Below are 17,103 nucleotides of genomic sequence, written 5' to 3' on the forward strand. Positions count from 1 at the left end.
TATGTTTTATGTTAATAACGATCAAATAATGTTAAAAATTTTAAATATTATTTTTAAACTATATGGTTAAACATGTCTTAAATTTTAAAATTTATTATTTAATATTATGTAAAACAAAAATTTATTTGAAAACCTTAAAAAAAATATTTCAAAGGGGAACATGTTGGACCCGATCGATCCGAGATCGTAGGTTGTTATAGGATAGCAGAGAAGAGGCAGCCGTCCATGGGGAACAAGAATGATGCAGTACTTTTGGCTTAATACTTCAACTTCCTCAAACACTCAGGAATTAGCTGACCAAACAAAGCCTTTGCATTTGTGCCTGGCTTGTGCTGTGAAGTGAATGACTTGGAAAAGACTTGTATGGCACTCTTATAATGCAACTTGTGCTTCTAACTTCCAACTCCACTTTCTTTTTATAATCATTTGCTTCAGGATTCTGTAAACCAAACTGTCCCTTTACTCTGGGACCCACTATTAATTTACCACCATTTACTTTTCCTTTTTCTTTTTTTTGTCGAGGAAAAAAAATGTTCAAGAAAACTATTTATTTTATTTTATTTTATCATATAAAAATATGGAATAAAATCAAATACGATTAAATTAAATTTAGTTATAGATTTATAAATTTTAAAATTATTTAATATTTATATGGAATTATTAAAATAAATCAAAAATAAATTTGAAATAGCATATAAAAATAATTTATTATTATTATTATTATTTTTATTTGCATTTTTCCTCAAAATTTACGAAAACTAAACAAAGTCATTATAGTTGGAGATTTTTCTTAATAATAATTTGGAGAAAAGTTCAACAAACAGAGAAGATGTTGAAATTTCAATAAAATTTATCATTTATTTGTAAAATTTATTTTTATAATTATTTTTATTTTTAAATCTTAAATACAAATTTTGTATTTATAATGTCATATTAACATTAAAGTTATATTTGGTTTCTAAAAAATATTATGAAAATAAAAAATAATATACTAAATAAAATGATTTTCTTATATTTGATTGTCTTATAAAAAATAAAAAAATAATTAAAATTTTATATAAATTTCAAATTATTTAATCTTTTATTAAATAATTAAAATAAACCAAATGAGTTTGAAGTCATGAAATGATTGATTTTAAATTTTTATTTTGTTTTCCCCATATATATATATATATATATATTTGAACCAAACTTAGATTAAAGTTTTATTATGATTGAGCCATCAGTCCAATTAATAAACTATGATTAATAACATTTTCAATTCAGCAAGCTTTGAAAATATTCATTTTTCTTGATTCATCTAACCACTTTCGTGAATCAAATTAAAAATTTTGAGGCTAAGTAATACCGATATTGAGTGAGATTATCACTTCTTGAGAAAATATAATGCCACAAAACTTCAAATCATGGTCTCTTTACTTTACACCAAATAGAAGTTAATGCCAAGTCTAAGAGACATGGGAAAAATTAAACTCCACTTTTTCAAAAGCATGGCCTTTTAAGAAAAGGCTCATTTCCCTACTTGGGGCAGAGGTAAATCAGGCAGATTCAACAACATGATTTTCTACCCCCCACCTTTTTTTTTTTTCCCTTCTTTTTTTAAAAAATAAAAAAATCCTTAAAGTGAACAATAATTGCATTGCCAAATGGAGGGGTAATCTTGATGCATGAATGGAATTTAATAAAAAAAAATAGGCATGAGTCATACATAATTGTAGGGCCACATACTATTTCATAAAAGCACCTTAAAATAATGGATTCCACGTATTATAATTATCGATAGTGAACAAAAATTACATTGCCAAATGAATGGATAATCTCGATTCACACGTGGAATTTGTTTAAAAAATTGGCACGAGTCATACTTAATTGCAGTGTCACGTTCTATTTCATTAAAACATAGTAAAGTAATGAATCTCGCATCTTATAGATATCAAAAAATATAATTAATCAGGTCATATCATATATATATATTATATAAACATGTCATTCTACGACCCGTGCTATCAAATTTGTACATATCGAAAAACATAATTAATCAAATCATATGATGTGATATATATAGTTGCTTTGTACAAAATCTGATGTGTTACCTTATACCGATTATCTACTTTTTTGTATTATAATAAATTTTTGATGTATCTTAGTGTTATTACTTATACTTGGATCTATTGGTCTAAATTTTTCTACGCGATTCCATTATTTAGATCTAATATCATGTTTATATATTTAGTGTCATTATTTGTGCCCCATCTAGCAAAGTAAATTTTTTTATACGGTTTCAACGATCGGGATTGAAAGTTTGATGGATACCGACACAATGATGTTGAACATTAAAAATACGGTTAATTACCTAATAATGAGACCCATGCAACAACAAAATTTTCTTAGGGAATCACAAAGATTGAGCCATGATAGAATTCAATTTCAATAATTGCTTCCTTGGAAAATTTCATTAATGGGGTAAATAGGGAATGAAATATTCCAAATTCCAACTATAGACTAAATTACTTTATGATTTGGTCATTGTTTTATGCCGCTTTAATGGGTGGTACCATCACACAACAGTCCTTTGACATCATTATTCTTAAATTCAATGGCTGGGACTGTGCAGCCAAAGTCTTTTACTTTCTCCTCCTCTCTTCACCATCAAACTACCAAAATGCCACTCATCTAATTCCATTTGGCCCCACCCTCTTTTCTCTAAGTTCTACCTACCCATATCTCACTCTATTTCCTCCTTTTCAATGCGCGTGTCATTACTATTTTTATATTTATTAGATATTTAATTTTAAATATGGATTATTTAGGGGCAAGTCTTGTAGCGTTCCCACTTGAGGTGACTTTCAATTAATACCTCAATTTAAAAAAAAAATTAAAATCATTTTTAAAGATATAAAATAAGTTTATGGCTTACTTTGTAAAAATAAGTAAAATAATAAAAAATACAAAAAAAAATTGTTTATATTGGAATAATTATGATGTACAATATTACATGATAATATTATTTACAAAATGATATCCTGATAACTTGCTTTAATTATAATATTTTTCAAACAAATTTTTTTTAATGAATTTTCAAACTCTCGTTTAAAAAGATCTTTAAAATTTAAAAATCTTCAAGAAATGTATGAGATAACTCTTTAATTATTATTTTTTCTTATTTCCCATTTTCTTCAAGGGGAATTTTCTATTTATAGGGATGAGAATTTTATTTTGATATTATCCCTTGATTTTTTAGAAATAATTACATCATTTATTATGATAAATATCATTAATTCTAATTATTCTAATCAATTAATTATAATAATTATAATATTTATTCGATTTGAATGTTTCTTTAATTAAATTATTTTATATGATATGTCCATATCATCCATTATTGACACATGATAATTAATAAATGAAACAAAAAAAATAAAATTTATCTCCTTGCAATCTGATTGAAGGATTTAACTCATTTTAGAAATTCTAGTAATGAAATTTTAATAATAAAATTTTTATTTATTTTATAGTTGCTTTTAACTTAGTTCAACTTTTTTTTTCTTATATTTGATTTTGTAACCTTTAAAACTTTGTCCTATATCATCTTCTAAATTTGATACTAGACTCGTAACTTGTAAAACCCAAATTTGTGAGGAGTTATAATTTTGATGATTATTTTATTAATAATTTAATTATTAAAATAAAAATAAAAATAAAAAAAATAGAAATTCATCCGTATGGTTAGTAATTAAAAAAAATTTAATATCGGATTTACTTTTCTTTATAAGTTTAACATCTCATATTAGTGCCATTTTTTTTTTAATTAAATAGTAATTTATTTATTTTCCTTATTTTATAAAACAAATATGGTAAAATATTAAATTTTTTGAAAATTTAGAAGATGAGAAAGAAATAAGTAAATACCCATAATTTAATTCTAAAAAGTATTTCAGAAATTGAGACAATAATATATCTGATATAATTTTGTTAATTTCGAAAATGCCATCGTGTTGAGACTGATGGGTGTGTTGCGTGACCAACCGCAAGAGTGGCAATGAGGTAATTAAGAGGAAGAACAGGGGTAAATACGGACAATGCTAGATTATAATAATCCAAGTCCAAAATCCAAGAAAAAAAAGGGAAAAAAAAAGAAAGAAAAAAAAAGAAAAGAAGAAGAGTTGATTCCAAAAATAAAAGGGGGGAAGAGAGACTCTGTTGGTTTGTGATGTGCCTGCGGACACCAAAAAGGATTTAAATAGAGTTGAATCTCCCTCTCTCTCTCTCTCCCTGGTTCCCTTCTTCCTCTCAATCATTCTATGTTCTTTTCACTTCTTTTTCGCCCAGTCATCGTCATCATCCTCTGTCCCAGGAGAGAAAGTATTCGACCGTTCCCTTATCGACTACTCAGTTCTAGGGTTCGCTGACTTGGATTCTAGGTACCTACGATCTCTATTTATTTTTATTTTTTTGTGAGGGATTGGGTTTTCTTTGTTTGATTGTGTAATGCGAAATTCTGTTTCTGTTGGATTGTATTTGTAGGGCTCGATCCAAATGGCTACCTTATAAGTTTTAGTTTGGGATTTTTTTTTTTGAAAGTGTAATAGTGTTGGAATTTGGGATTTTTAGTGCGGTTTGTGAAAGGTGATTTATTTTAGGCATTTCCTGGGCAGATTTCAGTGGGTGCTTGTTGTGTCGGCTGTCAATGATTTTGTTGAAATTGGGGCGATCTTCTTTTCTTTTCTTTTTGTGGTGGAGCAGAATTTGAGTTTTTGTTATTGGGTTGATGCTGTTCACTTTAGTTGATAGTGAAATGATCCATCGTATTTATAAAATTTTCCTTTTCTCTTTCGTTTGATGATATTTGGTGTTCTTTCTATTTTTTATTTTTAATTTTGGATGGTCTGGTGGGTTGCATGCATTTATATTTGTGATTCGGATTTATTCTTTTTGTACGTATCTGGGTTTCACATGCTTTATATTTGATGAACCAAGTATGCTGTGGCTTTAATTCCTGAAATATATACATAGTCACTAACTTTCCCTATGGAAAAGTTGGCCCTAGACACTTTAATGGAAGAATCAAGGGTGTTGGATTGTGGGAGTTCTGTTTTGATTCATTGAAATTTTTGGACTGGTTTGCATTCGTAATTGTGTTTGGTAATTTCACTACTTCATTAGTTTTTGAGAAAAATTTGTAATGCAGGCTGACCTCGTTTGTGGCTCCACTGAATGGCAGTACTTTAACCTGGACATTGAAGTTGTGTTTGAATTCCTTAAACTCTGGGAATCATTATAATTTGTTATGGGGCTTATTGGCGTCCATGATAACTGAATTTACTGAAAACGTGGCGTATTGTCTGACCATGAGAATAGAGTTTATTGCAAAAATGGTTTTTTGTTGTTATCCTTATGAGGCCTATCTCCTCCTACCCACGAGAATGTAATTTTTTGGAAATAAGGTGTTATTGTGTATTAGTGGTGAAGCAGATGCCATCTAGTTAGCATGGTCTTCTGATGGAAGGGGCAGGAGGAAAGGTCAAAAGGCGGCTCCTCTGCTGCTTGGCTCACTCCGTATGGAAAGAGCATAGTGGAAGAGTGTTTGAGGAGGAATTTTCTGGTGGAAGCTTAAGGAAAGTTTTTATATGTGGATGATTGGGGTCGGTATGGATAGGAGGCAATCTTTCCTGCAACATGTTGGAAATGTAGGATACAATTGCTAGATTGAGCTGTGGGGACGTTTCTGTGGTCTTGTTTTAATTGCCAACTTTTCATACTTTGTTTTTGTTTTGTGTCCCTTTTTGGTGTAACCTGATGTTGCATTTTCTGGGGTCGTGGTCTTATTGACATTTATTTTCCTAAGGCAATTGAAATTTGTTTGAATTATAGGTTTTACTTATGTATGTCTGTGTTATATTTTGGCACCAAAATATTATTATTTCTTTTGATTTATGCTATGATAAAATAAATACTATGCATACTGAAATCAAGTTGGCCTACCAATCTAGTTTTTAGGGTTTGTGAGGTTTCAACAATGTTACATGGAGTAGCTCAAAATCCCACAAACCCTAAGGACTAAATTGGTAGACCAAATTAATTTCATTAGGAGTCTTTTTTTTTCCTTTCTTTTTTCTGTTTGACTCCCTTTTCTAAGCATTTGTTGCATTTTATAACCTATAGCATTGTTCCTAAAGAAACTCAAGTTACCAAGCCTAGACTCCATGTTACTGTCAAAGCCTCACAAACCCTAAAGACTAAATTAGTAGACCAAATTGGTTTCAATGCCAGTCCTTTTTTTTCTTTTATTTATTTATTATTTATTTTTCTTTTCTAAACACTTCTATATTCTCTCTTCCTCAAATTCAACAGTCTTGAGTAATAGGTGAAAAATAAGTTACTTAAATTTGAGTGCAAATGTCATTTTCTTTGCTTATTTTTTTTTTTAACCTATTAGGAATTTGTCTTCTACTTTTCCTGTTAATTTTAATAGGAAGCTGATGACATGGAGCGGTCTTCAGACCATTCATCTTCAGGTAATTCTCAAAGTCATCTCCCATTATTTTATAGATATTAAAAATTGAAATACATTTTATGATTGATAATTCATGTGAACAATGAATTTAGGTCCTTCCAAGATTCCATATGTGAGTATTCCTAAGGCAGTGGGAAGTGGTGCATGGGGGATGCGACCTGGATCTGATGGTTACAACGCATCAAATGATGCTACCCTTTTCTCATGCTCATTACCTGTTCTTCCACATGAAAAGTGTATGTGACAACTAAATTAAGGTTCCATATATCCCTATTTATCATGGAAAATAATTAAATTAAGTCTTTTTGCTCCAAAATGCAGTGAACTTAAATGATACCGAACATTGTTGTCAGTCTATTGATGATGCTGGATTAGATAAACTCCAACAAGATGTGGAGGCTGGCGAGTCACTTGAGGATGATGGAATTCATGCTATTGGAAGCTTGCTTCCTGATGATGAGGATGAGCTTTTAGCTGGAATAATGGATGATTTTGACCTTAGTGGATTGTCTAATCCAATGGAGGATGTGGAAGAGTATGATCTTTTTGGCAGTGGAGGAGGCATGGAGTTGGAAATTGATCCACAGGAGAGTCTGAACATGGGTATGGCAAAGGTGAGCTTATCTGATGGTGTTGTTGGGAATGGCTTGGCTCAGTATGGTCTTCCAAATGGCTCGGGAACTGTTGCGGGGGAACATCCATATGGGGAGCATCCTTCTAGGACGTTATTTGTTCGTAATATCAATAGTAATGTTGAGGATTCAGAACTGAGAACTCTTTTTGAGGTAATTCAGATTAGGTGGGCTCAATGCCTTGATCACTGCCTTTGGTTAACATATCTTCTACACTATTTTGTTGCTATTCAACCTTTTTTTTATGGGTAACATTTTCTATATTTGCTATTTACTTTATTTTAAGTTTATTTATGTTTCATGCATGGCACATGTAAAATGGATAATAATTAACCTGGTTAGACCCTGCCTCAGTAGCAAGCGGTCACAGTGGAAAAGGGGAGGCTCCAGATTCAAATTCATGTAGCAAAAATCTTAAAGAAAAATGACATGACCCTGGTTTGCTAATTAGATATATAATTATGACAGTTTTTAAAGAATTTCAAACTCATTTTGGTTAGCATTGTGATCTCATGGCTTGCTTTTGTTTCCATTACACAATTATGGCACATGTGGTTCTTAAGATCAGGACTGTGTTAATTTGACTTATCTGAGTAAAAATGCAGATTGTGATGAAATTAATTCAAAATTTTAACGTTTTAGGAATTTTGTTTTTATTTATTTATTTTTCTTCTTAATGTAGCTCCTGTTGCTCTATCTATATCACCATTCTCGTATAAATTTCTGGCCAAATATAAGAATCTATTAATTTTTTGGAAATTATATCTTATTCTACTTTATTTTTTGTGAAATCTATCACTTTTCAATCTTTATTAGCTGTTATGCTTGTTAAATACAAGTTGAATACTCTCATAAATCGACCTTTTGGGGTTATTAAGCCACTAGATAGTAGACACCAGTTATCCTGCTGTTCATCTGTTGTCATTGCTTCTTCTTGTAACTTATCTTTATTGAATGGACCGTTCCTTAGCTACTTCCATTATGATCTACATGTTTGAGCTGTGTAAAATTTTCTGCTTAATCTGTTGTATGATATCGAGCATTGGTCAACTCAGAATATGAATTGGTTTCATGTGAATGGCTAAGTTAAGCAACAGTTGGCACAAAAAAAAAAAATCTGAAAATATACCTGATCGTTAAAAAAAATAAACGAACTGAAAATATATGGAAGAATTAGCAGCATGAGTCTAAAAGTACTGATTCAGTGAATTTTATTTTATTTAATATTTTTTTTCATGGACCACCCAATGAAAATTTTCATTTCATAAAAGCAGTAACACAGAATTATCTAAAACTATATTTCTTGTTAACTGTTTAGCACATACATCAGTCAGGTGGGCCCCAAGCTTCCATTGTAATCTTTGCATACCAGATATTAGGTGCTTAAGTACCTAGTGATGTCTGAATATACCCAGATTCTACAGTTTATTTCATATTCATGTACTAGCATTTTGTTATCTTTAGTACACAAATAATTGTCCTAGTTGATGAACCTTTTCTTTTGGTAGCAATATGGCGCGATCAGAACTTTGTACACTGCATGTAAACATAGGGGCTTTGTGATGATATCTTACTATGACATCCGTGCTGCGCGAACTGCTATGCGTGCATTACAAAACAAGCCATTGCGACGGAGGAAACTAGACATTCACTTTTCAATTCCGAAGGTTCAAAATTGACGTTCAGCCACTTGTAAGTCATTTTTGACTTTCAAACCATCTTTATACTCATGTTTTTTCCTTTTCTTGCCTACCACCAGGATAACCCATCTGACAAGGATGTTAATCAAGGAACTCTGGTAGTTTTTAATTTGGATCCATCAGTTTCAAATGATGATCTCCGCCAAATATTTGGGGCTTATGGGGAGGTTAAAGAGGTGATAAATTTAATTGCCTTTTCAATTATTTATTCCTTTCTTCATTTTCCTTGCTTCATGCGATTCTTTGTAATCTATTGTGCATGTCATAAAAGCAGATAAGGGAAACACCACACAAGAGGCATCATAAATTCATTGAATTTTATGATGTTAGAGCTGCAGAAGCAGCACTTAGGTCATTAAATAGGAGTGACATAGCCGGCAAACGCATAAAGCTTGAACCTAGTCGCCCTGGCGGAGCACGTCGAAAGTGCGTATTGTTATTCTTAATTTTCTTGTTTTCTAATGCTACTACAACCTGTTCAAGATATGTGTTTCTCATTTGATAGGATTCTGCTCTCCCTTACAAAGTTTATTCCCTAATTTTGTATTTCCATAATAATGATGTTGAAAATTTACATCATATTTTCAAAAATCTTGGTTTTCTTTTGCATCAGAATCTGTGATGATTTTCTCCTAATTCAAAGATATAGTTTATATATATTGTACCTCAAGTTCTGCTGGGACTGTGTTAGTAGATTGAGGAGTGGAAGGATTTAATAGACACTTGCTGGGACATTGAAGGAGTACAATAGTAGAATCATTTCTTTCTTATCTCTTGCACTATAGCATATTTTTAGTTTAAAGGGATCCCTGTTTTCTTGACTTGATCGGCTTTTAATTCGGTCACTTCAGATTCAATTTGGGCATCATACTGATACAGGGCCTCCCTGAGGTCTCTCATCTTTGGGTTCCCATATTTTTGTGGAGGATACATTTCTTATTGCATGCAACTTTCTAATGAACACAGAATCTAAGGAGATTATGCTGCTTTTGAAACCTGTAAAGAATACGTTCGGTGATATTATCTGTAGTCTCATAGAAATCATAGTTAGGAAAAGTATAAACATAGATTTTGTTCAAGCATCAGGGAGATGGCTGAGGATCTTGGGGAAGGATATGCTAGCAAAGATATTGAAAGCATGCAAGGCTATATTTTTTCAGACTAGAGATTTTTTTAGTTAACTTCTGTAAATACATGGGAAAAATTGATTTTGCTTGGGTATCTTAGTTGTTAATAAATTGTTTGATTTTTGGACATGTTTTTATGCTACCTATAAGCACTAACAAAAGAGCAGCATCTAGAGCTGTTTTAATTGTCATATATGGTTGAATTCAAAAGTCATCAATATAAGTTACTGGGATTTGTGCAGCAAAGCTGACACAGTGAGATATAATTTTTCAAAACTAGTTTGGCTCCTTTCTACTAATGTTTAACGTGGGTATTTAGTCTTAGGAAGCTTATGGATATCTAGTAGAGAAGATAAATGATGTATAAGTGATTTTCACTAACTTAGGGAAAGCACTCAATTAGTGTTTTTTTTAATAATTAATGATGTGGGTTATGGGAAAGGAGTAGCAATACATTGACATTATTAGACATCTAGAGGAGAATGGTAATTATTTTGGTTCAGTTTAGGTGGATATCACATTGGTGTGACTTCATGATATAATGTTATCAGTGTAGCCAGAAAAATTTAAATGGAAAATCCTACAAAACTGAAAGAAGACAAGCTCCAGTTCATGGGAACAATTTAGAGAAAGCACTCATTTAGTGTTTTTTTATAATTAATGATGTGGGCTAAGGGAAAGGAGTAGCAGTACATGGACATTATTAGGCATCTAGAGGAGAATGGTAATTATTTTGGTTCAGTCTAGGTGGATATCACATTGGTGTGACTACATAATATGATGTGATTAGTGTAGCCAGAAAATTTTAAATTGAAAATACTACAAAACTGAAAGAAGACATGCTCCACTTTATGGGAACAATTTTTGACAACCAAGAATGAAAGCCCTAATGGGTTATGAGCTATGATGGTGGACGTTTTTCCAGATTAATGAATTGCATGTTGGATGCTCATGTGCACAATGCCCAATGAACCATTTTCAATAGCTGTTTGGACTCCTCTATCTGAGAGTCTTAACCTTCATTTACTTGAACATGCTGAAGTACTTTTGTATATTTTTTTGTTAAAGGTTTTAGTTTGTTCTATTATTTTCATTATTATTTCACTCTCTGATTTTCTGCACAGGCGCACAAACTCAAGTAACCCAATATAGAATACTCACACATACACATATCTCCTGTCCTGATGTCCAGATATGGAATCATTGATGCATTAATTATCAATTTCAGAGAAGGTTTTAATATTTCTTTTCAAGGAGCATTTCTTTTGCTCTGTTGTTCAAATGTTTTTTCATATGTAACCTTTGTTTTATGTGGGAGTTTATAGAGCAATCTTTGATAGAAACATAGTGTGGTTTTTGGTTCCACTTCTACCAGTTGGCAATAAATACATTTTTATAGAACTACCAGTTCTATAGAAAAGTACAGATCTGTCAAGCATCATCATTATCATCCATCTCAAATATGTGATTACTAGACAGATAGTTTTAATTCTTATATGCTGCAGCTTAATTTCGTATTTTCATTTTTCTTTATTTATTGCTTATAAACTGTTAAAATTATCTAACTGCTGTGCTCTGTGTCTTTAGCTTGATGTTGCAACTGAATCAGGAGCTTGAACAAGATGAATCTCGGAGTTTCCGACATCATGTGGGTTCTCCAATGGCCAACTCTCCTCCAGGTAATTCCTTTGTGAGCATGCATATATTGAGTCAAGATATTTTGGTTCTGTTCATATTGTAAACACAAATTTTCATGGTAGCTAAGGCCAGACATTTATGACAGGTAGCTGGGCGCAGTTCAGCAGCCCTATTGAACACAGTCCTTTGCAATCTCTTAGTAAATCCCCTGGTTTCAGGACTGTGAGCCCAACGACTAGCAACCATTTACCTGGATTAGCTTCAATTCTGAATTCTCAAATATCAAATTCAGTGAAGGTTGCACCTATTGGCAAGGACCAAGGAAGGGGTATTCATGTAGAAAATATATTCAACAACACAAATTCAAACCATGGAACTGCTTTCCAACAGTCTCATTCATTTTCTGAGCCAAATTTGGGCCCATATCCTGGTAATGGGTCCTCTTTTGGTGCTTCAACTTCAAATGGATCTGGAATTGAGACGTTGTCTGGGCCACAATTTCTTTGGGGAAGTCCAGCTCCTTACTCAGAGCACACAAATTCTTCAGCCTGGCAACCACCATCTATGGGGCATCCATTTGCATCCAATGGACAGGGCCGTGGCTTTCCATACTCTGGGCGGCATGGTTCTTTCCTTGGTTCATCCCGACACCACCACCATCATCACGTTGGATCTGCCCCATCAGGTGTTCCATTAGAGAGGCACTTTGGTTACTTCCCAGAATCACCAGAAGCGTCATTCATGACTCCTGTTGCTTTTGGAGGCATGGGTTTGGCCCACAATGATGGAAGTTTCATGTTGAATATGAGTGCTCGCGCTGGCATGAATGCTGGCATTTCTATTCCAGCAAACATGTCTGAAAGTGGTTCTGCCAATTTTAGAATGATTTCTTCTCCAAGGCTTAGCCCCATGTTCCCAGGTAATGGTCCATTTCCAGGTCTGGCACCCTCCAACATAGAGGGTTTAGCTGATCGTGGACGGAGTCGGTGGGTTGAGAATAATGGGAACCAGATAGATAGCAAGAAGCAGTTTCAGCTTGACTTGGATAAAATTCTCAATGGGGAAGATACTCGGACAACTCTTATGATTAAAAATATTCCCAATAAGTATGAGCAACCTTTATAATCGTTGTTATTTGTGAATTAACAACTAGATATTTAGTTTATTGGAATCTTAATCATGAAATTATCTTCTTAATTTGTCCCATTCAAGGTACACCTCAAAGATGTTGCTAGCTGCTATTGATGAATATCACAGGGGTACTTATGATTTCCTTTATCTGCCGATTGACTTTAAGGTAATTTTCAATTATGAGCATTTGAGAGAAGTTTTTGCGATTTCTTTGAGTTAAATGCAACTGATGCTCATTCCCATTCGTGGCTGCAGAATAAATGCAATGTGGGCTACGCATTTATCAATATGCTGTCTCCTTCGCACATTATCCCGTTCTATCAGGTTTTATACTTTTCTTTATTTAGCCGTGAATTCTTGTAGTTGGTTATTTGTTTTAGTTTTTGCTTCTGAACTGTGGTTTTTTTTTTTTTTTTTTTCTTTTTGATATCTTCTTTTCTTGAATGAATCATTGTGCTGTGTACGGTTAACATTGTTTTCTACTCCTGCAAGTCTTAGGGCCTCATTGGAAAATTTTCTCAATAATAGCTTTTTATTCATTTAAAACAGAAAACAGTTTTTTAAAGCATGTTTGACCAACTATTGATAGAAAACAGTTTTTTTGAAAATTTATTCTGAAAACAGATTTTTTTTAAAACAAATTTTACGTGTTTTTAGTTGTTTTTTGTAGAGTGTTTTGTGTAACAATTGAAAGTTTGGATAATACTTTGTGAACTTTTATATTGTAGATAAAGTATACAACATCTTCATGAAGAATAAACCAAGAAACCGTTTTTCATGAGTCCCTAACAGAATTTTGTTCCTCAAAACAATTGAGAACTGTTTCTACGAACGGTGTTCAATATTGTTTTTCAAGAATAGTTTTTGAATGCGTTTCCAAACAGGCTCTTAGTTTTATATTATCCATTAACTGAATTCTAGCATCATTCCTCATGAACAGAAAAGAAAGACACTTCACTAATGAATACTTGAAGATAAAGCTGTATTATCTACTTTTTGTTTCTAATTTATGCAGGCTTTTAATGGTAAGAAGTGGGAGAAATTCAATAGTGAGAAAGTTGCTTCCTTGGCATATGCTAGAATCCAGGGAAAGGCTGCCCTAGTCACACATTTCCAGAATTCAAGCTTGATGAATGAAGATAAACGCTGTCGGCCAATTCTCTTCCACTCTGAGGGTCCGGAAGCTGGTGATCAGGTAACATAATTAATCACTGAATAAGAGATTATGCACTATAATAGTGGTTTAATTTTTCTGCTTTGCCATATCATCATTGCAAATATTGAATTGTTTTTTATTTTTTTATTTTTAATTTGGCATGCTGGTGTTTCCATTAATGTATACTTCTTCTGTCAAATTAATGTTGCCTGTAGATCTATGTTAATATCAGAATGGGATTATATTTTGATGATAAAGCATATAAAAATAGCATTTGCCCTTGTGGTCTAATCAGTGGCAAATAATGAAGTATTTCTTGACACGATCATTCTTATGTCACTGTAGATCATCCAGGAACATTTGCCCTCCAACAGTTTGAACATCCAGGTTCCTCAGCCGAATGGGTCACAAATAGGTGATACTCCGGAAAGCCCTGAAATGGTTCTTTTGTGTGAGAAGCCAGAGAAGAGTTGATGATGTCTTGGAGCAGATATGCGCTTAGCCCAAGTTGATGCTGTGGCTGTAAAGGCAACGGTTGCGTAAATAATTTTGTGTAAAAGAATTAGGAAGAGATGACCCAAGAAAAGTGTGCAGATTTTGTTATGTAGTTTTGTGTCCCATATCATTTTGGTAGAAAGCTTTCGGAGTAGCAGGAGTATTTTGTAGTTGATGAGCAGGCCAGTGATGAGGAATGGAGGATGATAAGGTGAAGCATAGAGGTGGAACTGACTTTTGTCAACTGCTGAATGTGTCACCAATATGTGCACGATTTCCATTGTGCTCTGAACTCCATGTTGGAGTCATTGTCTTTTTTGTTCCTCGTTGGGTAGAAGTTCAATGCGCTGCATATATGGTGTTTATATGGGTGAATGTAATTGAGGGTTGAACTTTTAGAATTGGTGATCAAGGAAGGGGGTATTCACACAAATGTATATAGGAGAAGACAAACAGAGACAAACTGCCTTTTTTTTTTTTTTTTTTTTCTCTCTCCATTAATTTGTCTTGTTTATTAGTATTCTTGACATGGAATGGCAATTATGTATTTATTAGTGTTCTTTTGCCATAAATATTTTATTTTTTTTCCATAAATATTATTTGTTACTAAAAGTAACTTTTAGCTACAAATTTTTTATTCATTGGTAAATATTTTTAGTTATAAACTTGCTACAATCATGAAAATCCAACTTTTTGTCATAAAAACATTTGTTGCAAAATATTGTATTTGGTGTATCGTATTATCATTTTTTAAAGTATTCTTTTATTCATTTGTAATTAAAAATTATGCTTTTATTAAAATGTTAATATTCATATTTTATTAAAACCTATTTATCTTTAATTCATTTATAATTGGGAAGCTATTTCTTATTTTTGATAAAAGATTTGAATTGAATTTAATTTGATTCTTAATATAAATTTAACACTCATTTTTTTTTATAAAATCAAAATATATTTTTTTAATTAACAACTAAAATTATTTATCTAAGTAAGTTTATTTTCTTTGAAGATTGTTTTCAAAATAATTAACTAAGCACGGTTATTTTAAAGAAAATAATAATTTGAAATTTAAAATTGATTTAAGAAACAAATTTTGAAAAACAAATCAACCAGTAAATATTAAAATATTGTTGGTGATTAGATTCTATGAAAATATTGCATGAAAATTTTAACAAAAAAATATGAATATCTATATATATAGTATTTTAAAATATTTGTAATTTTATAATATCTATTAAAATAGTATTATTCTTTTTTAACAAAAAATATAGTTTATTATTTTAATTAAAATATTCAGATTCATATTTATTAAAAATTATTTATTTTTAATTCATCTGTAATTGCAAAGCTATTTTTTTAATAAAATTTAAATTAAATTTGATTTGATTATTAATATAAATTAAATGCACACTTTTTAAACTATTGCTAAAATTAACTTATTAGTGTTGGTTTAGATACACATTTTATTTTTTATTTTTAAAAATAAAAAATAATTTTGAATAAAAAATATAGTAACTTTTAATTATGAACTTAATTATTTTAAAATTAGATTTTGGCAACGTTCTAAATTTAGAAATAGTAACTAGCTTTTACAGAATATTTTTTGGAAGATATCGTTTAACGGTAACAAATCCCAGCTATAAATCCATCAAGAACGGAAGTGGAGTTCAATAATGGAAGTGGCAAACGTAAACTCTCGGAAGAACATGGGGAGAAAGAAGATTGAAATAAGAAAGATTGAGAAGAAAAGCTCCTTGGAGGTCACCTTCTCCAAGCGTCGAACTGGTCTCTTCAAGAAGGCCGGCGAGCTCTGCGTTCTGTGCGGTGCTGAGGCCGCCGCCATCGTCTTCTCTCCGGGCGGGAGGGCCTTCGTCTTCGGTCACCCCACCGCGGACGCTGTCATCGATCGCTTCCTCGGGCGCGACACCGACACCAGCTCACGTGGGGTTGTTCCAGCGGAACAAGTGGTGCATGGGCAGGTTCAGAGGCAATACTTGGAGGCTGTGGAGAGGTCGGAAGTGAAGGAGGAGGGTGGGTTTTGGTGGGACGCCCCCATTGAGAACATGGGGTTGAATGAACTGGAGCAGTTCAAGGGTTCCCTTGAGAAGCTGCGGGAGAAGGTGGCGGATCGAGTGACGGTGATGACCTTGATGATGGTGATGGAGAGCGAGAGCGGTGCCGGTCCTTCGTCCACTACCATGGTTGAATATGCAGCGCCACCCCAGGAGTATAATTCTTCTGCTGTTCTCCATGCCCGTGATTTGGCTGCTGATAGTCATAGCCAAGCTGTTCCTCAGGGTTTCGATGAACCCCGTTTCTGATGATCACACGTCACTACGATACTACTACATTCCATTGATTTTTTTCTCCCCAAGATTTAGGGCATATAGAAGTATAGAACCTGGTCCTTATTACATTTTTAATGACACTTTTCTCTGTAATTAGATGACATGTACGTTGCAATTTGTGGTCCTTGTTACATCATAATGTTGTTTAATGAAGCTCTGCTTGGAATGGTCTCATTTCGTTTTATGATGAACTGAAAAGCTCGCCTAACCTTCTGATCCTAGGCTTGGGTGGGGTTGTGTTGTGTTGTGTTTTTGCCGATATTAGTGGACTGGTCCAGTTTTAAGAATGCGACATGTCATGTGGGACACAAGTCTAACCAAGTTGTAATAGGTTTGCCATGTCCTTTTGTGAGGGAATGGTT

General features: G+C 32.7%; 2 protein-coding genes across 4 annotated transcripts; both read left to right on the forward strand.

Annotated features, from left to right (window-relative positions):
• The first annotated feature begins 4,120 nt into the window (after positions 1–4,120).
• LOC100246862 (protein MEI2-like 5) lies at positions 4,121–14,947 on the forward strand. 3 transcript variants are annotated; one of them, XM_010657318.3, is made up of 13 exons: positions 4,121–4,421; positions 6,437–6,515; positions 6,607–6,750; positions 6,836–7,299; positions 8,655–8,813; positions 8,906–9,022; positions 9,121–9,272; positions 11,561–11,652; positions 11,757–12,717; positions 12,824–12,908; positions 12,998–13,066; positions 13,758–13,937; positions 14,244–14,947. In XM_010657318.3, the coding sequence occupies exons 2-13, from the start codon at positions 6,485–6,487 to the stop codon at positions 14,370–14,372; spliced, it is 2,583 nt and encodes an 860-aa protein (XP_010655620.1). In that variant the 5' UTR covers positions 4,121–4,421; positions 6,437–6,484; the 3' UTR covers positions 14,373–14,947. The 3 variants fall into 3 exon arrangements, with proteins under 3 accessions (XP_010655620.1, XP_002271605.1, XP_059596069.1); XM_002271569.4 differs by having other exon boundaries at positions 6,473–6,515; XM_059740086.1 differs by having other exon boundaries at positions 4,134–4,421; positions 5,189–6,515.
• A 1,133-nt stretch (positions 14,948–16,080) lies between these two features.
• Positions 16,081–16,908, forward strand: LOC104880501 (agamous-like MADS-box protein AGL62). The gene has a single exon (XM_010657319.3). It carries the CDS (start codon positions 16,100–16,102, stop codon positions 16,712–16,714), a length of 615 nt encoding a protein of 204 aa, XP_010655621.2. The 5' UTR covers positions 16,081–16,099; the 3' UTR covers positions 16,715–16,908.
• Positions 16,909–17,103: the final 195 nt, after the last annotated feature.

The sequence above is a fragment of the Vitis vinifera genome, chromosome 10 (assembly GCF_030704535.1).
Source record: "Vitis vinifera cultivar Pinot Noir 40024 chromosome 10, ASM3070453v1".
NCBI lineage: Eukaryota > Viridiplantae > Streptophyta > Magnoliopsida > Vitales > Vitaceae > Vitis > Vitis vinifera.